The sequence below is a fragment of the Crocodylus siamensis genome, chromosome 1, assembly GCF_052110815.1.
Source record: "Crocodylus siamensis isolate JL-2025a chromosome 1, ASM5211081v1, whole genome shotgun sequence".
Taxonomy (NCBI): domain Eukaryota; kingdom Metazoa; phylum Chordata; order Crocodylia; family Crocodylidae; genus Crocodylus; species Crocodylus siamensis.
The window spans coordinates 374769505-374793320 of NC_143395.1; the positions used below are offsets into that span (position 1 = coordinate 374769505).

At 40.5% G+C, this 23816-nt stretch overlaps 1 protein-coding gene across 12 annotated transcripts in view; it reads right to left on the bottom strand.

Annotated features, from left to right (window-relative positions):
• The window catches only part of NBEA (neurobeachin), an 835610-nt gene that overhangs the window by 546433 nt on the left and 265361 nt on the right, over positions 1-23816 (bottom strand). For all 12 annotated transcript variants that reach the window (XM_090027554.1, XM_090027509.1, XM_090027581.1 and 9 more), the window contains 6 exons: positions 22471-22563; positions 15984-16092; positions 3617-3698; positions 3280-3403; positions 2692-2884; positions 1412-2428 (listed from right to left, as the gene is read on the bottom strand). In XM_090027554.1, the coding sequence (XP_089883680.1) occupies positions 1412-2428; positions 2692-2884; positions 3280-3403; positions 3617-3698; positions 15984-16092; positions 22471-22563 (1618 nt within the window). The remainder of the gene's footprint in view (positions 1-1411; positions 2429-2691; positions 2885-3279; positions 3404-3616; positions 3699-15983; positions 16093-22470; positions 22564-23816) is intronic.

A 23816-nucleotide genomic window follows, 5' to 3' on the forward strand; every position in this document is an offset into this window, starting at 1 on the left:
CATATATCTGTGCACTAATGGTCCTAGATGGTGACACTTGTTATAGCCCTAAGGTGGCACAGGAATTTGCCCCAATACTCAGATCATGAAGGCAGAATGATAGGAGAAGTGGTGAGAAAGACAGAAAGGGACAGCAGACTGATAAAAGACATTCAGCACTGACTTCAAAGGTCTTTAGAGCTCCTCATAGGGGGAGCCTAGAACACTGGGAGGGAGGAGGCTCCTTATGCCTGATGGATTCCCTTGGGCAAGATCCCAAGAAGAGATGAAAGACTGGTTCCAAACGTTGAGGGACTAATGGCCCAAAATCAGCAGAGCACCACTTGTGGAACTTCACGGATAGATTAACATACTTTCTGCCTGGATTCCAGGGCCGCTAATAGGTCTTGGAACAAACACGTCTTGCTCATTAACTTGCTTCTTTTTTCCTGTGCATAATCATCTAGATTTCTTGAAGGAGGAGGATTTTCAATGGCTACAACTAATGCCCACGTACAACCTTCCCAATACAGGCTTTGGGATGGCAGGGATGGGACACAGTGCGAATCAGACGAACTAAATTTGTAATCAGAGGGCCCGACAACAAGAAAAAGAAACACAATGAGAGTGTTCTCAGGCATGTTTCTCTTGTTTTTCGGTATTTCTCTGTATAAACTAATAACAGTTCTCACAATGGCAACAACAATAGCACTAATGAGCTAATAAACTCACATGCACATGAACAAAACAAAACACTGAAGAAGTTTTGTGTATTGCCTCTAATGCTAGCACAGAAAAGCTGTACCCAAATATCTAGACCAATTAAGAGAATACCCCATGAAACCATGAAGAAATACTGACAGGTATATTTTAGTACAGGTTTTCTGATAAAGTAGAATACATAAAATAAATATTACTATCAATAATACTATTGTATTACTATAATATTACTATCTTTTAAAACAGAAGAGCAAATTTAGTATCATTAATTATACTGGACACAAGACAAATCATGTAAATACAATACATATCTCCCTAGTAAAGCTTTTAAAATTAAGTGTCCATAAGAGGAGTAAATTAATGTCTTATTCTAACTCTCAAACTAACTTACAGCTATCATGCATGCTGCTGGGCTAGCCATTTTACAAATAAAAAGGGTTTGCAAGACAGATTTGTCTGGTATAATGCAAGCAAAAATGCGTTTAAAGATTTGTCATAGCCCTGATTAAATGATCCAGTACTCAGTAATGGACCGGACCTGAGGCACATGGTTGACAGCCCAGAGGTTACAAGTTTGAAGCCACAGCAGAAACGCTCACAGCACAGTGGTCAGATTCCAACAAATCTGCAAATTTTGCTAAATACCTTGTTACAAGGATACAAAAAAGTTAAAGCGTTATCTATTGATATAAATATAGCACTTGTAACTTACTTGAGTTGTAGTGGTGGTCTGTATTTTCCTTATCTCCTTTCCTGCTTCTTTACCATCATCAGATCTTTCTGTGTCTGATATTATACTTCCTGCATCAACATTAGGTACACTTTTACTACCAGAGGACTCTGTCTCCAGGGTGGTAGCAGTCATTTCAGCATATTCTAATCCTTTGCATGAAGTCAATTCCCTCTCTGAAATGCTGCTCATTCCATCTGAAGTTGTATGAATCTTGAACTCCTTCTCCTCTATTATACTTGAAGTACATGTTATATCTACACTACCGGTCATATGAGCAAGCAATCCCAGATCATCACTTACACCAATATGCAATTGAGTGTCTTGCACATTTGGAATAGAAATGTGATTACTGGAAAGATCAGGCAGAAGTTTCTCCTCTTGGCTGGGAATTTTATCAAAAAGAAATGAGGTATTGTTAGTGGAAGGTTCATCTTTCTCATCAGCCAGTGTTATCAATGGCCCATTATCTTTTTCCTCATTTTTCTTAATGATACCAACACTTCCATGAACATTGTTTTGGAGTTTCTCAACAGCAGCACTATATACATTATCTAAAAGGGATTCAACTTCAACAAGGGCCCCATTTTCTCCAGTTACCAGTGTCTCTGGTGATAAATCCATATCATCAAGCTTTACTTCCGTGGCTTCTACCTTTTCAGCTTTTATATCAACTAAAAGGTCATGAACCTCTACATGTACACCCCCTCCTGGTCTATCAGAATTTCCAAGGACATCATCTGACACCTTTGTAGCCATGAGCAAGTCTCTGGTATCTGTGCTGACAGGGTAGTCTGTTTCACTTTCCGGGCTTTGGCTTTGTGAAAGGTCTTCTATCTCTCGAATTTCCATTCCACCTTTTGCTCCTGTTGTCTGAGATGAAAGGCCTGAGATAGTGCTCACATTCCCCTTTTTCCCCTTTTTTATGTTTTCTTCCTCTTGCCTCTGATATTCTTCATACATTTTTGCAAGATACTCCTTGTGAGCTTCATAGGTGACCTTAAACAGAAGAGGACAGATTATAAATTTCAGATGAAAATCTACAATTTCAACTAAGAAAAATAAAATCAGTATCATTCATGTTTAATTCACAAAACATTTCACAGAATAAAACTTGCACTGATAAGCAAAAAATGGTAACCTGAAATATCCTACAGTATCCACCAGATGGCACTAAATCACTTTATATTGTATCTACTGTATTGCTAGCCCTTTAACTTGAGATATTTGAACCAACAGAAAATTCAGAAACTAATTCTTACCTTGGAATGGGCTATCGAAAGGGTATCAACCCATACCCTCCAGCCTCCCCACTCATATTTTATTGCATGATATAAGAGAATACGGAAAATGTTGTACACCATCTCTGTGATCTTCTGTTCTTCTGAGTTCTTAGGGTTAATATATCCCAGAGAAAACATCCAGTCCTGCCACACCGAACACTGAAGTAAACATCTAAAGTGAAATAATTAGGTCAAAATATATCCAAATAAAATTCAATCCCTTAGGATTTTTCAAATTAAGATGAGTAAAACAGAATGAAAAATCTTAAAATAGACTGTCTTCCTATAAAGGTCAAAGTAATGCTAATAAGATAACTTTGTCTTTAAATCTAGGATCTTAAAAGATTTAGTAAAATGTGCTCAAAATAAAACAAAACTGTTAACTGCTCACCTAAAATTAACTATTCTTTGCCCAAACCATGTTTTATAACTTTAAAATATTTTTACTGCAGCTTATATAAAACTGTATAATATAAAGACAATTAACATCCCAAATTACAGTATTTAATGTAGTGACGGGAAACCTATTTGTGTTAGAGTACAAAAAAAAATACTTAATTTACATACCTTCTGTTTTCACGGCTATTACTGAAAAGTTTTATCATATCAGATAAAAACAAACGTCGGACTTCCATCAGCTCTGCACTTGGTGTGGAGTTTTTTAACAATGTTGCCACCACCTTAAGAATCACTTTAAAAGAGCAAATATATGTCACAAAACTTATTTTAAATCCCATGTAAAAACAGCTGTTGAAGCCATAACGAAAGCCTTATACAAAAGCAAATTTCTTTGATGTTCCCAAAGCAATGAACTTTTGCAGAAATAATAAATAGCATTTTGTTTAAAAAAAAAAAAAAATCTAGTCACCAGTGATGCAATACAAACATAGTATAGTGTCCTTACTTGGATTCTGAATTTTCACTGTAGAATCTGGCTCTGGATGTGGTTTGTGAACAACCTGTGTGCATACTTGCTCTGTCAAAATCTAAAACAGAAAACAATTAAGTTAGTTTTACCATATTATATTAATTTAATAGCATATACTAAATTTTTATTTAAACTAATCATGCTGTGGTTCATAATGAAAAATGGAGCGATGTGTATGTTAGCTCTTCATTAAAAAAAATCTTTAGTAATGCAATTTTATTAGTACAAGGATGCAAAGTAGGAAAGGGTTTTTTAAAATAATAACAATAGTAACAACAATAATAATAACTATCATTATTATTATCATTATTATTATTATTAGCCAAATTTGTATGCAAGAAATCAAGCGGTTTCCTCTTATACATTAACAAACTTTTTTTTTCTGGGCAAACCAAATATTTAAAATTTTTAAATATTTCTACTTCCAACTTAATTTTGGGATAACTTTTATATGCTGACTTTTGAGTGCTAATGCTGTTTTTGTATAGAAGGTCAGCATAAGCTGCATAATACAAAATACGATAAAGCAAGAGCAATAATATGGTTTCAGTTTCTAAGTCAAACATATATTCAGGTTAAGGCTGGTCCAGACCCAAGGAGGTGAGTGCTTAAGGCATTCCCTTACTTCTCATATTCATCATACCTCCAAAATTTCTGGCAGTTCCCACTAAAATAATCATCTTTTTCATCATCTATGAGAGGCTGAAGGCACCAACTTCACTGATAACTCTTGAGTTCTCAGCACTCTTGAAAGTCAAGCCAACAAATGATGCATCTAGCTAAGGGTTCATTAGCTTGATTTGCAAAATATACCATATTTATTTGCATACCAGATGCACCTTTCCCTTTAAAATTTTCCTTTGTAAATTGGGATGCATTTCTTGTGCAAGGAAATTGAGTTCTATACTGGAAAGAATACAGGGGGCTGCTAGAATTGTGGCAGGGTGATATGCTCAGCATCAGCTAACCCAAGACTGAACCTTCCAGCCACCTGAAGCAAGGGTGGAGTTGTCATCAGCATTATGTCCCCCACTCCTTGCTGCAGGGCTAACCAGCTACAGGTTTAACCTTCTAACAGCTGCTACTAAATTGACAATCCATGTTGGCCAAGCAGCTGGGGGAAGGGAGTGAAGGTGACAACAGGACTCTTTGTTCTGCCTCACTAGAAAAAGGTGCATAAGTTATTCGAGGGTATGTGGTATGCAGATAAATATGCAATAGAATATTTTTATACCTGAAGCTTGGATGACAAGATGGTAAAAATATGTATTCCCAATCTATCCTATGCTTTCGGTAGCTTGAGTGCAACTACTAAAAGATGGACAAGAAGTTTAGTAATTGAGATAAGGCTGAGGAGGAGATAGAGTAGCAGATCATAGCTATTGCCGCCAGTCTCTCCTCATAAAAAGCCTTTCTTACCTAGCCTGTTGGAGAGAAGCATATATATGTTTGTGGAGTGAGTCTTTCACTTATGAAAACTTGCTATTTCTTAATGCAACAATCATATTTCACTAAGGTTTGATCACAATTGTTTGGACTTCTTGGATTTATATAAAATCCAAACCTTGAAACAAAGAAAACCAGTAAACAAATACTAGTACACAGAAGTAATGAGGTTTTGTTTCCAGTTAAATTGTACATGCACTATTCAACACCTTAGTTCTAACAACACAGGCCAACATACAAAAGCTGAAACAATGTACCAACTAACTTAAAGAAATCCACAATTGATACAGCTTTCTATTAAATTGCACAGTGTATCCTGGAGAGAATCTAAAAAACATTTCCAGCCATGTTGAAGTAACATTGCTTGGTGAAATTGTGTAATGGATTTCAAATGGCTACCCAGGAAATATCACGTTGAAAAAAAAATGAGCTGATGCTACTTAATCACAATCCTGGCTAAATAAACTAATTTTATAAAAGATAAAAAGGTACTGGATGTGTTGTGAAAAAGGGCTGATGTTATTAAACATCTACCTTTGGTATATTACTCACATAACAGAAGGTTTCCCTGGTACTATGTAGAAGGCAGGGGAAATTTTCTCTACTATATCAATATTGATGATATGATAAGTGAATTCAAGAAGTGTATGGTTAACTTCCTGGTCTCTTAGTTTTTAGGGATATGTATGTAGTTGAAAACGTGTCATCCTACTTTATAAATGCATCAAGTAATTTCAAAATTTGCATACTGTAAAACACTTTGCGATGCTTCAGAAATGTAAAACTGCACCTTTGTCAAGTGAAAAGCTATACATATAAGAGCTGTATGGAATGTGTTCCAAAAACTTGTTATGAAAGTTGTTCTAAAGCATTTGGAGATCTATTTCAGGCATGTCTTTAAAAACTATCTAAAGCTGGCAGTCTTAAAAAATGAGATTTTCATTGTAAAGAAGTGTGCATAACTAAATATAAAGCTAATTGTAACGGTATACATGTACAAATGAAAGATGAGGTATGTAGTTGACCATTTGTATGCACTGACCTTGAACAACACATATTAGAAGCACATTCTGATTATTGAAAATGGCAATAATGAGTCTTCCTGCAATCAGTTCATATGTTAGTACAACTGAAATTGATCAAATCTGAAGCTTGTGTGCACAGATTTATAGGAATCAAAATGCCTTGCAGCTATTCATAATGACAGTAAAACGGTACTTCGATTAACTACTATATACAGTAAAAACACAGTAGAATTAGTTTTCTAAAGTGCAAAGCATCCCAAAATTAAAGCCTAATTAAATATTACTGGGTTGGATACATTAACTAAAATGTCAATTAAAACTTCTCTGAAAACTAGAATAATGACAATCACAGTGTGTGCTTGTTGAATAGCAACACAGAGGTTCTCATGACTCTATCAATTACCAGGTCCTAAAACAATCACTGCTAGAATCTAGATGCGCCCCGGTAAGATATCTATGCAGCCAATTTCTGCTGGAGACACCCTTCCAGTCTTGTCAGACTTCAAAATCTATTCCCATCTAATATATAATTTCTTCCAAACGTGGCTGTTTATGGAAGAGATACTGATCGCCTTCTTATTTCATCAACTGTTCCATCAATATAACACAAACTCAGTTTAGTGCTGTGTCACAGAATCATAGAGAAGTAGGGCTGGAAGGGACCTCCAGAGATCATCTAGTCCAGAGTTTCTCAACCCATGGATCATGACCCAGAAGTGGGTTGCAAGAATATTTCAAAGGGTCATGAGCAAGTGCCAGAAAAATGTGCAAAAATTTGGGTTTTCCTTTGGAGGCTAACAGCATTCTAGCCTGCAAGGGGCTGCTTGGGGCATGGTCAGCACACAGCCAGGCAGGGGCATGGGAGCAGCCCCAGCAGCAGGATGAAGGTAAGTATATAGGGTGCAGGGGTTGAAGGGCCAGCGTTTGGCAACTGCCATTGGGAAGTAGGGGGGGCAGTGTGTGCATGTGTGGGTGGAGGGGATGTGTGTGTGGAGGAGGACAGGTGCCTGCTGGCACTGAGAATAGGTGGTCGGGTGGCCAGGTATTGAGGCTGTAGCAGGGCAGGGGGTCAGGGCACTGTGGGTCAGGCACTGGCAGGGCGAGGGGTGTGTGGGATGGGACAAGCCATCAATCTTTGCAAATGGGTCCCAGTATGAATAAGGTTTAGAACCACCAACCTCCTGCCTAAGGCAGGATCATACCTATCCAAACCATCCCATAGCAATCATAAACTGAACTCTACATAAAACTACCATCAACCCTAAAACAACAAACCTTCCACAGGTAAACCAGGGGAAATATGGCAACCAGTGCCCTGCTTTTATGAAATGTTGTCAAGATAGGTGCAAGAGATCCTGGGTAGAGAGCCATACCCTACACTACAAAGAAAGGCAAATTCCCCCACAGTCCATATCAATCTGACCATAGGGAGAATTATGGTGACTATACATCCCAGTGTAACAGAGAAACCTTTTCCTGTTACAGAAAAGTGGAACGATCCCTTTAAGGGAAGGATTTTTGTGAATCACAAAGGCAGCCAGCCAGGCCAGGATTGCTGGCCTTGCCAACAGGTTAGCTGATAAGGCACTTGACCAGAAGGGGGCAGGGTCTCTGCATATAAAGCCCTGATCAGAGCCAGAACCAAAGTCTGCCTCTGGAAATGGAAGGGAAAGGAGCCTTGAAGGGAGTTTGCCAGCTGAAGATAGCCTGAGAGCATGCTATATCTGGACATGGTATAGAAGCCTGGGTTTGAGCTAAGCCGGGAAGTCTAGCCCTGCAGGCCTCAGGATGAAGAGCTCCCAGCCAGGAGGGCTACAGGGGGATGCTGGGCTGCCCCAAGAGCCACTCTCAGGAGTGCCAGCATGATACTGGTCCTGCAATACCTAGAGAAAGGAAACTACTGCTACAAAGAAGCAGGATGTAACTTAGGGTGTTTATACATATACTCCAGGGTCCAAGGTGGGTGGTTTAGTTAGAATGGCTCCCAGGCAGCTGCTCTAATTAAAACACCATCATCATGTGTATTCAGTGACCCACATTTCAAAATGGCCACAGCAGTGCTTCAAATAAAACTCATCAAACAAGCTTTAGTGAAAGTGCTGCGTCATCATTTTGAAACACGGGACATTGAATACATGTAATGGTGAGGCATGCTGGAGCATTCTAATTAGCAGACTCAATTAATTAAGAATGCGTTGGAGTACACGTATGGGCACCATTACCATTTAGATCAGTGGTTTGGGTGGGACTATGAGAAGTGCTTTCTCGAGAATTAATACCCTGGGGGCACATGATCACCTTGAGTCCTGCTGAGAGCAGGGTGAAGGCACAGTCAGGTGCCTGAGGTGGCAGTGAACCCAAAGAGGGGCAGTCTGGGCCAGAGGGCTCAGTGCTCAAGAAGGGCAGAGACAGTGGCCAAGGGCCCAATGGTAGAGTAGGGCAGAGATAGGCCCAGGGCCCAAAGCCCAAATGGGGCTAAGCCAGAGCCTGATATGGCATGGCTAAGACAGAAGCCCAAAAGCCGGGTCCAACCCAGTGAATCCTGAGCTAAGTGGCGCAGCAACAGAAGAGGGGTGGAGACCGAGTGGGCTGAGAGACCTACAAGGGATTAATTGGACAAAATACCTGAGAGGCATTGGCATGGTATAAGGGGCAGCGTGGAGCCATGTAATAAACCCCTAAGGCAACAGGTGCCTCAAGGCACATATGGGCCAGGAAGGCCCAACTATGGACAGACCTGGTTCAGGCTAGTGGTTGCTGAGAGTGGATCCACTGGCAAATGAAGTATGAGGACCAGCTCTAGGACTAAAAGGCAGCTTTCATTTCACAATTTAACAATTACTTCAAGACATGATGGGTGGAGGGGAGGGTACCTAGAATCAGGTTGAGGCAATGGCTATTTAGCCACCAGAGGGCACCATGGTCACCCCTAGGTCCTGGTTCTGCTATAGCTGGTTTCACCAGGATGCTCTGGGATTCTGTAGCCCGGCCCCAGCCAGTTGGTCAAAAGTCCCAAGACTGAGTCTGGTGGGAAGATGCAGAAACATGGTATGCCACGCAGCAGGCTGAGTAGGCACTGCTGCTCCTGTGCAGGCACAAGGACATGCCACATGCAAGCGCAGTGGCACCTGCTCCATTCTGCACATCTTGGTCCTTTATGGCATGCATGCCTGACCACTTGCCTAGCCCATCATGCTCCTTCGCCTCTTCGCCTACTCCAGCCCAGATTACAGAATCCTGGAGAAACTGGGATGCATGGTCACCCTAGATAAAATTCCTTCTTGACCCCAAATATAGTGATCAGTCTGGCCCTGAGTGGGGGGGACAAGATCCTTAAGACAGGAACCTCCATGCTTAAATCCCAGCAGGAGCATTAGGTACACCCCAGTCAAAGTCCCCAACCGTAGCTGTAGCTAACACACATGCCTCTGAGGAAGGCTTAAAAATACCCTGACACATGTAGCAATATGGCGGTAGGAGCAGCCAGAAGCCTGGGAAATACCCATAGTAGAACATAGGTTTATCTACACCTAGATTATCCCCAACCAGTGGCTGTTAAACCTCTTCTTGAACACCTCCAGTGATATAGAGTCCACAGCTTCCCTATGCAGTCTATACCACTGCCTCACAATTCTCAGAGTGAAGTTTTTCTGGATATCCAATCTATATTTACTTTGCTGAAACTTCAAGTCATCCAAGCCACCTTTTTGCTGCAGCAGGACAGAAAAGGTGCTTTCCCTCTTCTTTATGGCAGGCCTTCAAGTACTTGAAGGCTGCTAACATGTCCCCTCCAACACCTTTTCTGCAAGCTGAACAGGCCTCCCTCCTTCAGCTTCTCCTTGTATGACTTGCGTTCCAAGACTTTTATCATTTTTGTTACCTGTCTACGGACCCTAATTTCCCCACATTCTTTTTAAAATGTGGAGCCCAGAACTGCACACAGTACTCCAGATGAGGCCCAACCAGTGCCAAGTAGAGAGGCACTTATCACCTCTCGTGTCTTCCACCTAATGCTTCTGATGCATCCCAAAGCCGCATTCGCCTTGTGTGTGGCTGTATCACACAGTAGACTCATATTGAGTCTGTGATCTACCAAGACTTCTAGTCCTTTTCCATAGTGCTGCCATCCAGCCAGGTATCACTCATTTTATACAAGTATTTGATTATTTCTCCCAAGGTGTAGCACTTCGCATTTGTCTGTGTTGAACTTCATCTGGTTAGCTCTAGCCCAACCTTCCAATTTGTTAAGATCCTTCTGAACTGCAACTGTATTCTCCAACATGTTCACAATCCTTCCCAGTTCTGTGTCATCTTCATACTTGCTCAAGAAGCTTTCTATTCATAGATTGTTGGGAGCTGGAAGGGACTTCACAGATCACTGGGTCCACCTCCCCCCGCTCTAGCCCAGTCTCCTCTTGAAACCTCCAGGGTAGGTGACTGCACCACCTCTGGGGGGAGTTTATTCCACACTCTGGACACCCTGACTGTAAAGGAGTCTTTCCTGGTATTAAACCTGAAGTGGCCTTCCAGGAGTTTATATCCACTGATCCTGGCCTTCCCCAGGGGTGCCCTAGTCAACAGTTGACGCACTCCTCTGATATAGCAGTAAGCTGCTATCAAGTCCTCTCTCAACCTTCTCTTCTTTAGGTTCTCATCTTTAGGTTAAAGATGCCCAGGTCCCTCAGCCTTTCCTCGTATGGCCTGGCTTGCAAGTCCCTGATCATATGCATGGCTGTTCTCTGGACCCTCTCAAATTTTTCCACATCCTTTTTGAAGTTAAGTGCCCAGAACTGGGCACAGTACTCCAACTGTGGTCTCACCAGTGCTGAGTACAGTGGGAGTCTCACTTCCTTAGTTTTACACAAGATACATCAGTTGATGCATGCCAGCATGTTATTGGCCCTGCTGGCCACGGCATTGCACTGATGGCTCATGTTCATGCAATGGTCAATCATTACCCCTAGGTCCCTTTCAGCCATGGTACACGCCAGGCTGTCACCTCCAAGCCTGTATGTATGTTGAGGGTTATTTGTCCCCAGATGGAGCACCTTACACTTGGAAGTGTTAAACTTCATCTGGTTCTGGTCTGCCCAACTCCCTAGCCTGTCCAGGTCCACCTGTATCAGCAACCTATCTTCTGGTGTGGCTACACTTCCCCAGAACTTGGTGTCATCCATGAACGTGGCCAGCGAGCTTTTCACTTCCCCATCCAAACCACTGATAAAGATGTTGAAAAGCACCAGTCCAAGCATGGGCCCCTGAAGGACACCACTGGCCACTTCACACCACGACAAGACGGATCACTTCCTGTAGCCAGTTTCCCACCTACTGAAATGTCAAGCAGCTGAGCCCACAATCTTCCAGTTTTCCCACAAGGATATCGTAGGATAGTAGATCAAAAGCCTTTTGGAAGTCTAGGTATATAACATCTACCTTGTCTCTCATGTCCAGGTGGCAAGAGACCTAGTCAGAGAAGGAAATGAGATTGGTAAAACAAGACCTACCCAGAACAAGGCCATTCTGACTGTCATTCAGAATCTTACCTTCCGCAAGTGTATCGCACATAGATTCTTTAATGAGCTTTTCCAGGATTTTCCCTGGGATAGAGATTAGGCTGACTGGCCTATAGTTGCCTGGGTCCTCCCTCTTCCCCTTCTTAAAGATGGGCACAATATTGGCCCTCTTCCAATTCTCAGGGATATCCTCTGTGGGCCATGAATTCTGAAAGAGCTTTGCCAGGGTTCTGCAATGACGTCAGCCAGCTTCTTCAGTACTGTCAGATGGAGTCCATTGGGTCCCACTGACTTATAAATGTCTAGCTTTTCTATGTCAGTATCCAAATTGTTAACAAACACGTTGAACAGCACCGGGCCCAGAACAGACCTCTGTGGGAGTCCACTTGAAACCTCCTACCATTCTGACATGGACCCATTAATAATTACCCTGTGCTTGTGGCTATTGAGACAGTTACCTATTCATCTTGTAGCAGTTATGCCTAGCCTACATTTATCCAATTTGTTTATGAGAAGGTTGTGTAGGACCTTTTCAGAAGCTCTACTGAAGTCAAGATACTCTATATCCACGGAATTCCCTTCACCCACCCAAATAGTTACTTTGTCAAAGAAGATCAAGTGTATTTGACTTTATTTGTTTTTCATGAATCCATGGCTGGCTGTAAACAACTTTGGCCAAATATAAAAAGACATGCATCAGTGGTCTTAATGGATTTTACTCAAAATGCAGTTATTACTTACTTTAATGCAAGATTCCTTATAAATTCAGAGGTCTAGGGGTTAAATTTTGGATGTTAATGCCACCAGAGAAGCCTGAAACACCACAGCATCTCAAACATGATGTACTCAGAGTCAACCGATATGCACAAGGCTTCTAATAAAATATTAACCTGTCTTGTTCAAAATCACAGCCACTGGGCCCAGGATATTCTTGGGAGTGAAGCTGCAGAACCTTCTTATAAGTCAGGAGTCATAGGCCAAACACAGAGGCATAATGAGAAGGCAGTTAATGCATGTCACCTTTGAATGCCCCACACAGTGTTTAAATGTACAGTACTTCATCAAGGCTTGCACAGTCCTAAACCTGTCCTGCTCCTTCGACTACATAACTTCTTGACTTAGCCACTTAAAGAAAAATAATTGCCAAGACACAATCAATATATTTCTACTTGGTTAAGCCTCTAAAACAAGAGATTTAAGATCTGCCTCCTGTTCACACAAGGCTGAATTAATAAAAATATGGCTTAAATAGCAGTATTTACATAATCTCTTTCTGTGCTTTGAAAACTCAAAACATATTTGAACAGATGTCACTCTTAATACAGTCAGGTGACTAATGATCCATATTTATTTCAGAATGTGATTTGTTAATCACTAACCAAGCTTACTCCAGTTGTAAACATTTAACATCTGTGAATGTATGTTGATACAGAATCCTTTTACCATTATTAGTCATTTAAAATATGCCACAATTGCCATGTGGAAGGGCAAATTCAGTATCTAAAAGAGTTTATAATATAATCATTTATGGCTAATCTTTTGTACCCACTTCTGTAGCTTTCTAAATCGGTTCTGATTATGTGCAGTTATGGGTATCTGAAAATATTTTAAATAAAATCCTTCAAGATCATTCCATTAGTAAATTACACTTTTTCCTAGAAATGTATGTGCTGACACATGATCAACAAGAGTTTTCAGTTTATCATCTCGGACCACTTACATAAGGCACTTTTATTTGTGACAAACTTTTGGCATTTAGGACCACAAAGTGCAAATAGTACAAGATCGCATTTACATAAAATGATAAAAATAATACCATATTTTAAAAATTGAGTTCATCTGGAGACACTACTTCAATGGTCTCTCAGTTTTTGATGCCTACTTGTAACTCAGAACATAAAGTTACTAGTGTTCAGTGTCTGGCTGTACATCTAATTGACCAACTCACATATATGTGTTGATTTAATCCAATATAACAACCACAACAAACTAATCAAATTCATTTGTGGAACATGTCTAGAATCCTGTGCGATTTCTTTTAACCATCTCAACTGGAAATGCTAATGTGTTAGTAATTTATTTTAAGAATCCTAGAATGTGTTTAGTCATCTGTGGAAGTCAATGATTCTGTCATTAACACCTCATACAGTGCAACACAGTAACTCAAGGCCAATGTGGGATCCTGCTTGCAATTTTTCATCTGAGGGACAGTCAGTAAATGATGTTGTTTGTCAGTGAGGAAGACCTTCATCACTTTTCCCTGTGAGCTTGCAGTGCACTCTCTCTTGTCATTCATCCAATGTTTTATAAGAAACTTCAGTCCCATTGAAGCACTATGACATGAGCTATCAAAACTTTATACCCTTGAGGTACACAGATTAGACATCTCTCCAAAATACATTTTCAACAGATTCCTGAGCACTGTGCGTTCTCCTAAAACACTATTTACAAATGGTCTCTCTCTTCATAGCATGCCCAATTATCAGACAAAACTAGCCTTTGGTATACCCATCATTAAAAACAGAAAATAGACCTGTATAAAGAGCAGTTTTTGAAGCCTTTGGACTTAGTCATAGTAACTGAAAACAGTACCAACAGCACCTCACCACAAAAAAATCAACTACTTTATTGCCAAAAGTGAGAAAAGAATTTATCAAAATTTCACTGCAAATCCAACCACTGTCAACTAAATATTTAAGTATTTACCTCGGAAAGAAAAAAGCCACACAATGCACTACAAGGCTTAGAGATTTAAAGTTTCAACTCTTAGCCACAAGGGGAAGATGCTGAAGACCCTGCATAGGCTCCTTCTATCTTCAGAGGCATGAAGATACATTGCTGACCAAAATAATCTGAACATAAATGCAATGGACACATGCATAACAATATGTTCCTTTCTATGTAATGACTGTGCGTGCTTTTTTATACATTCACACATACATGCATGCACACACACACACGGTCAAAGAAAGATATTTTCTCATTTTAAAGATGGAAAAACAGAGACAAAATTCCTAGAGGTCACACAGGGTGTAGCTAGACCTTTTTCGTATGAGCCAACCTTAAGGCCTCTACAAAGCTATACTTGCAGACCACTGACATTTAAATCCTTCAGTTTTGGTCCTTAGCTATAATCTAGTCTATCCCCAAAAGTTCTGCCAAACTTAAGGGTCTAAGGTCAAGCCTGTCTTATTCTGCTCTTCCCTGTAAATCCATCTGGAACTCACCCATGTACTTCAGGCTGGAAGTCCAGGAAGGTCAACCAGCAGCATTCCCAGAACTTCCTGCTCCTGGCTTCCACCTCACATCTATTTGTTTTGCCCACTGATTATGGCAAAGCATAGGAAGACATGTGATTTGGAGACTGATTCCAGGAAAGTGTCTCCTCAAGGAATAGGAAGCATCATATGGAGGCTTGTGCTGCAGGCCTCAAAGTATATAAACAGAAACAGGGGCTTGTGTGCATCTAGTTGAGGACAGGTAACCCTCAAGATGCATCCTAAATATTAGTCAAGATATTTGGCAGAATTAAAACGAAACACTTTCTTGACTCCTAGCCATTTGCTCATGCCTCCAGAACACTACCTGACTGCCTGCAGTGCTAAATATCTATTGCTCTGACTCGGTTCAGTAGCAATAACAGGTGCAGCTGTAAAATCTGCTCCAGGTGAGTCAAGCTGGGCATTTCCAAAACAAGGCACACAGAACTGTTAAACTAGAACTTCAGCTTAAGTGAATTGCTCATCAACAAAAAAGAAGAATGTGCTAAAGGCAACGATATACTGAATCCTCCAGAGATGCATTCACTTGCCTTAGTAGTGACACTAATTTGCTAGCAACAAGGTCTCAACCTTAAAGGAGAGTGTGTTCATTTATTATTTTGGCAAACTGGCAGTGTTGCCAACTAAAGAAGGGAAATAGCCATTTCAATAGTTTATAAACATACTAATCTCATAGTAATTCCATTTCACATTTAAAAAAAGAAAAGGAACAAGTAAAAATGCTCTGGCTCCAGCATTTTCCCCATACTTAATTTTAAGTTTAACGTCACAAGCTCCAATAATCTTTTGTTGTTGAAGGTATAAAAACTTAAATAGAGGGGCTTTTTCTAGCACCTTCTCTAGTGTTATTAGGATTTTGCAACTTTTTAATAAAACTTTGCATACAGTGTTAACAGTGGTAAAGAAAAATCTAAAAAAACCTGGACAATACTTGGTTCAGAAGAATTTTAGCATTTCAGTTTCTAATGTAATCACAGTGACCAGAAAGCTAGGATTTTTTAAATATAGAATCATATTTCTAACCACTCATATTTTTGTATAAGAGGATATCATTTGCATAGATGTTACAAGTTTGTACCTCATAAAGCGTGTTATATGTTGTAACGGTCACCGTATTTGTATGCAGCATCAACCTCTCTCCAAGAAGTGTGAAAAGACTGTGGGTATGCATGATTTCAACCTTTCGTCTGGAGGAGAGAACAAAAAATACAGGCCTTAAAACATGTTAAAGATTTAAGTAGATGCAGACCAATTATTCTATTAAAAACATTTTAAGCCAAACAAACGTCTATAATACTAGGACTTTCATTTGTTGTTATATATTATTGAAATTTTTTTAATTCATTTCTGACAATTTATGGAAGTTCTGACAATACAGAATGGCTGTCAGAATACAGTTTTGTATTTTGCATAGGCTCCTACACGTAAAAACTGGCAGACCTTCTGGCCCTCAAAGCTGTTCATTACAGAAGAAATACAAACACAGCTAACCCTATACTCCACTGGCTCTCAACCTTTTTAGGCTCATAGCACCCTTCCATAAATTTTCTGAATTGGCAACATACCATTTCAAAAACAAATTTTATTCATTTTTTCACTACAGAAAAATAATGGAGCAAGTCTTCTATTGCAAAGAACTCACAAAGACCACAACAGGACAGGATGTTTTAGACATTATGAGCCCCTCTATACTTGCAGATAAAGGCGCAAAGGGATCAAATGCACAGTCCACAGAATCACACCTCTCCTGCCATGCCTGAACCATCCAGAAGCAAGATCCTTTGCCTGGGAGCCCTCTCAGCCAACAAGGCTCCCAGGCGTGGGGCACCCCATACACCCTCACAGCTGAGAGACCACAGTTGCTGCAATATCCCAGCCATAGGGCACCGCACACATCCCCAGTGCTGGGAGATTGCAGCAGTGCACCAGGGGACCTGGCATCCACAGCTATGGGACCCAGAGTCCCCATCTGCTCCACACTGCCAGCGCTATGAGTCCCCTCAGCTGCAGGACTCCTGGACCCTGGCTGTGCATGGAGCACCCACTGGGGCTGGGAGCCTGGTCAGCTGAAAGGGGTCCCAGTCACAGGGACAGACCCTTATAAACTACACTAACAAACTAAAGCTAGATAGCACCCAGCTATTACATATTGTCCAACAATAACTTTACAGCCGGTTGGATCTTTTATGGTACAATAGTTAATGTGCACATGTAGTCAGTCTAAATCAATTGCACAATTAACCCAGTAATTGTGTGATATATGTAATGTACAGAAGGGGCCTATAAGTTATTATTTAAAATCTTTAGATATATCCTGCGAATCATGTAGGTATCTGCCGACCTAATAATGTTAATATTGTGTAGCACTGTGAAACACCCTTAAAAGGACTTCACATCACCCTGGTTGAGAATCACTCTCTATAACCTTTCCCAATCTGTTAATGTCATCCTTATACTGGGCAGATGGGTGACCAGTAAGAAATAAGAAATTCTATCTTCCCTTAACTGGGCTTAGTATTATGCTCTCCAAAATCTCCCATGAAACTTACTTTTACATTTATGGTGTTTATTACCATCAGTATATACCCTTAGCATTCTTTAATATGGATAAAAAATAGTGATATTGTTTGAAGGAAGAACAACTGGCATGGGCAATCACACAGGTTCACACAGGTAAAATTCCAGCTGAATCGTATGCTATCTTAATATATTAGCAATAACAGCTAGAACAAAGTAGAACATTAAAAATGGAGAGAAGAAAGCAGCTTCGGTTCCCGAATAACTTATTACAGAGAATAAGCCCAGAATGTGCAGTGCAGAGCAGTGGTGGAGACAAGTGGTGCAGTCCACAGCATGTAGCCCAGGAATCCTATGGCTCACCCCGATGCAGCCCACAGCTATGCAGCCCTCTGCCCCTTAGAAGCTGGACAGCCCTGTTTATATTGTTGAAAATGTTCAAAGTACAATAAGAAAAAAAAGCAGAAAATGAAGTATAAAATTCCCTATTCAGAAGCATTAACAATTTATATAGAGAACAAGTACAACATGAATCAACATGGTATGTAATAGATGCAGAATGATTATCACATCTGAAGTTCTTACCAGAAGAGAGAGGTTTTGTGAGTCTCTCATGAAACTCCAGACAGGTAGAACAAGATATTCTCATGACATCTTTGCAACCAGTTCCAGATTGTGAAATGCACAAAGGCTTGCCATTTTTTGTAAGAGAATTTTAAAACCAAGAGATATGTTTCTATGTTACTACTTTCTCCAGATGATTTGTAAAAATCTAAATGTCCTTATGAATAGTAAAGATGTGGGGTAAGCTTTCAAGGGAGTCAAAAATACAATCTTAGCTCTGTCCTCTTGTATGTACTGTTTACAGTATAGGTTTTAGTCAGATAATTACAGCCTAAGACTCATTTATATGAGAAATACACAGAAAAATACAATGTACTACAGGTTAAAAATAAATTAGAGTACCAATAAAACTTGCTAGAAATATATAGGCTATATGGCTAAGTAAAGACAGTAGAAATGCCTGAATTGATTCAATCTTCACAGGTTAGTCTTAAGCTGTTTATATTGAACAGATAAGCAAGTGAACAAATATTCACTTTTGATTCAGAAAATGCAACCACATGCCTGCAATGACCCAGGCCAGAATCTGGAGGGTCCTAGAACAGCCCTCCTTGCTCAGCCAGAGCGGACAGTTTGGGCCAAGGCTAGCATGCCCAGCCTGTGAACAAGATGAGGATGTTTGTGGGGGGAGGTGCAAACCATCCTGGGATGCTGGGGCACTGTGAGTTAACTTGAATCAGAAGGGGATCTGGGACACAAGTTCAATAAAGCCATTTAACCTAAATCAGTTATGTCTGGTACTATATCCATCCAGATTTATATTAAACTGGTCTTAGCCATTTTGAAAGCAGTTTATGTGCACTGAACTGTTGCGTTACAGATATGAACTAGTTTCTGATCATTTCTATTGGTTTATGTGTAATATCTGTCCCTAGCCTATGTGTTTAAAGCTAACTTTTATTGGTTCATTCCCTGTACTACTTCCAAAGAAGGTTGTGATGCTTCTCAAAGATAAGGCACAGCACATGGTTATTTACAAAAACTGCTAATATACCTAAACCCCTTTAGAGAGAGGAAGTCTAACTGAAATGTAATAAAAGCACATTAAACCACTGTGACAGGAAAATTACCATAATGAAGAAAAAAAAAGAGAGAGATCACTACAATCATGAATTAAAATGTCTTACAGGAATATTTTTATGCAGTTTGGCTATTGTGATATGTACATACTAAGTGGAAAATTTATGGCTGTAAACTCAACATCTAACTCAAAATCTAAGGTCAGTGTAAGCCATCTAAGGCATCCCCACATTATGTGAGAAGACATTAAAATCATGCCAATGGCACTTACCATTTACCAAATCTCATTGATCTCAAAATTAGACACTGCTTTAGTTGCTTTAAGGGTGACTTACTTTGTAGGGGAAGAGTCCACTCTTAACTTTCCCTACATAATTAATATTTGTTATATTGTTACTGAAAGATTGTGCTCAGCTGTTCACCCTTAATGAAGGCTCCTTATGCTTTTATTTAGAGCTCCTTGCTTCTAATAGCAGCCTTGACACTAGTTAGTTTGCACAGTGGCTAACAACACAGTACTGACAAAGCAAAGTTAGGATTAACAGCCCAGGCTGCATGTCAAGTAATTTGCTGACTGCCTAATAAGCATACTATATGCTGCTTAGAATGGAAAAAGCAAAAGGAGGACAAGGAAGAAAACAACTTTATTGTCCATAAGGAAGTTAGAGTAAACATCAGTGTCTTACACACCACATGTCCCCAGTTGAAACACTCCGAATAAAACAAACAAGGTACCTGGTTTTGGGAAAGCAGCATGAAGAAAGATTTTTTCAGATTCATGGACGAATTTTGACTGCAGGGGAGGGAACCCAACTGCAGGGCTGAATCCTGATGGATGCCCCTCAGGTAAAGGCTTACATTTTAACCCTCTCACAGTCACTGGTGAATTGGCAACAGTTGTTGGTTGCTTAGCCACCAACTACTGCCAATTCTGCAGTAGCTGTGAAAGGGTTAACACTGTAGCTCTGATGCTAAAGAGTGAACTTCTCCTCCCTCTTTCCCTCACAAAGGCTGACAGGGGGAGAATCAAGACAGCCATTTTACAGTGGCTCCATGCTTCCATTCCAGCATAGAGAATCAGCTTCCCCATTTAAAACATACACTCCAATTTTGCATGGCTAAATTTGGGGGGGAAAGTGAGTGTTGTATGAAGTAAATATAGTAGCTCACCAACGCGAGCTCAATGTTGCAACTACATTCCACTCGTCCTTAGCTTTCCTTCTCAGAATTAATTACCTCAACCTACTCTTTAATAGCCATCAGGCACTTTTGAACTTTGGCAATATTAAATGTGTTTTAGTTATGCGTTATGATTATTAATGTGTGGTTGGTGCAGCTGTTGTAAATTACTTCGACTGTAGCTTTCCCTGAGATTGCGTGCTGGTGTGTAAAGCAGAATTGCAAATAATCTCTCTGAAGTGTATGGTGTCATGTTTGGGGGAAAATGTGTGAATGATTGATTTATACTGGTGGAGATTATTCTAAATATACTTTTACATAAAATTAGAGAACCAAAACCCTATTTGGGTATACATTTGCATATATTATGGTGACAACTGAGGAGGAAGCTGTTTATTTATTATCGGCCTTTTTTCCTACTCCAAACTACTTCATTTCCATGATCCCTACTGCATTTTACAATATGGGTTAACCTTACATAGTTTCACTCACTTGTCCCATGTTTTCTTTGACCATGGTGCTACTTCTTGGTGGACTATGTAAGCAGAATGCACAGGGGTTTGTGATTGTTGTACGGGCAGAGAGAAGATTTAAGGTAAAAGGTTATGGGTGAAACCAAGGATCATCATGGGCTAAGACAAGAAATATTTGTCTTAGCCCATGGTAGCACTATGGCCTTGGAGGCCCAGAGAACTGAATCTCAGAAAAGTAAGCCTGGAAGGGACTTCAGGAGGTCCACCTAGTCCAAGCCCTGCTCCAGGAGTGTGTCCATCGCCATCTGGAAGCTAGCCACCCACAACTGTCTTCAGTACACTTCACACTGGACAAATTCATAGCAAGTTCACCCATCATTTCTGTAGCACTCTCTTCTGCAGCCCTCACTGCAGAGCAGCAGGGTATCTGTAGTTAAGGTAAGCACAGACAGCTGGATCTCTCTGGGGGCCAGGTCATGGACTCTGGCTTGCAGCAACAAAAGGTTGCCAGCTCCTGTCATTAGTATGGCTGTGACTATTTGAATGAAAGGGAAGGCAGGTTAATCTAGTTAACTAAGCAAGGGGCATGGTGCAAGACATTTGAGATTTGATACTAGCTAACTTTTTCAATAATGCATCTGTGAGACTCCATGTAAGTTATTTAACCTCTGTCTCAATTCCATAATTTGTAAAACAAGGCTAATAACTTATCCAGTCTCATAGAAGGACTGAGGATTAATCTATCACTATTTGGACAGCATTTTGAAAATGTAAGGCAACATAAAATAGCATAATAAAAATAAGTAACTTTGAAAAATGAGACAATACTGTGTCAAACAAGGTACTGAATCATTCTGAATTTCATTGATGCATATATTTTCATATTTTACATGTCAGTTTCAGGTTTAATGTTTATAATCATTTATATAATTCTTGTGGAGTTCCTTCTACATGTTTTTCAGTAGCTATAACTAGCTTCCATGGGGAAACATTGTATTATTCCTCTGCTGCATGTGTTCCCATCTTCATTTGCAAAGATCTTGTATGACAGAAGGCCTTCATATTTTCTTGTCATGATACTTAATTTACAAATGACTGGCATTATGACAAATGACACAATCTGACATTGTTTCATATATAAGCATTTTCAGAGTTTTATAGCACGATATAGACAATTTAAAAACGTTTTTAGATCATTTTAAATACTATTTTCACTAAATACATCTATCTGGGGGGATCAGCAGGCGCTGAGGGAATCACTATTCCCCCGTGCACTGCCAGGAGTGACCGGGAATAACGGTCACAAGCTGGCAGAGGGCACGTTTAGGCTAGATATCAGGAAGCGCTACTTCACGGTCAGGGCGGCTAGGATCTGGAACCAACTTCCAAGAGAAGTGGTGCTGGCTCCTACCCTGGGGGTCTTTAAGAGGAGGTTAGACGAACATCTTGCTAGGGTCGTTTGACCCCAGTATTATTTCCTGCCATGGTGGGGGCGTCGGACTAGATGATCTACTCAGGTCCCTTCCGACCCTAGAAACTATGAAAACTATGAAACTATCTAACAGTTAACAGTATTTTCCCAATATGCACAGAAGAATAACAAAACTGTAAACTACTCTTCAAAAACTATCTGGATACAGCATTCCAAATACATTCTAGACAATATGTCTTGTAGTTTTAAGTGAATATGACAAAAGAAAAAAAATCATCACCACACCATGCCACTAGAAACACTTCAGAGAAAATACTTACTTGTGACCCAGGTGTTTGAGGAAATATCCCAATACCTTCAGAGCTTGTACCCAGATACTTTCACTTTTGGAAGCCAATAATTTATAAATTACTCTAAAAAGAAAGACAAATTTAGCATGTTCCATCAGCTTACTACCACATATCATGCATTTCCATATGATCATCTACACTACTGTGAAATTATACAAAAAAGCAAGTAAACAAAGTTAAAACAGTAAAATTTAAAACATAGGTTTAAGGGAATGAACTGGAATCACCAGGCACTGCTGAGGATTAGGCCAGAAACCCTTTCAAGGCACATCTGAAACAGACAAGAAATTTTCAGTTTCAGCCACAATAAAGAATCAAAAGTGGCCTGTCTTCCCTTGATTATTGGTCCAAACAAACACACAAGGTCACCTTCAGTTTTATCTTGGATTCCATTAACACAAAGCTGTTTTCTTCTCCCAACACTCCAGTCAGAGCATGCAACCAAAATGACAACTCTTATACTCTTTGTATAGTGTTAGTTCAAGAAAACTTGTTCATATAGCAAATTCAGCCATTCATTTAACCAGGGCCAAATTCAGGAGAATTTCCCCTTCTTGATCCTAAGGACAACAAAGAGGACAGCCTTGGTTGTAAACCAGGACTAGAGCTGCCCAATGCTGAATCCTGAAACTCAGCAGAGTGTTGGGGCCCAGTACAAGGCAGCCCAGGGGTCTGGGACAGGGCTACCCTGCCCAATTGATGGGATCAGGCTGGGGGGCAGCTCCCTGCTCTATCCCCACAGGAGGTTGAGTCCATAACTTGAGACCAGGAGTTTCTCCCATCCCTTGCTGCTCATGCCAATTTAAAGAGGGACTTGATGTGCAGTGGGGAATAAGGAAAAGTGCCCATACACAGCTGTACTTGCCCATTTACAGAGCTGTCCAGTGCTAGCAGCTGGAGGTGAGGGAGATTTCCCACTAGCAGCAGGAGTTGGGGGGATGTTGTGTTTACAGTGCCCAGGAAACTTGAAAAAGTAGATAAGCATTCAGCTGGGGCTCCCAAATTTATGCCTGCTTTTTAAAAGTTCTGCAGCACTGCAGGTCTGATGTCAGGGAAAGGTTTCCTGATGCTGGGCTTATGGCACCCCAGACCTTTAAAAAGTGGATGTGCAGCTGAAAGCCCTAGCTGCACATCATCTTTTCTATGTTCCTGTGGAAGGAGTGCTTGGGGAGGGGGAAGGGGAGTAGTGGGAAGCTCCTGGCTCCCTAGCTGCCACTTCCACATTCAGAAGATGGATACAGCTGAGGAACTGGGAGCTTCCCTCTCCTCAGCTATGGGTGCTCCCCCTGCCTCTTCCTCTTCCAACACACTGGGAG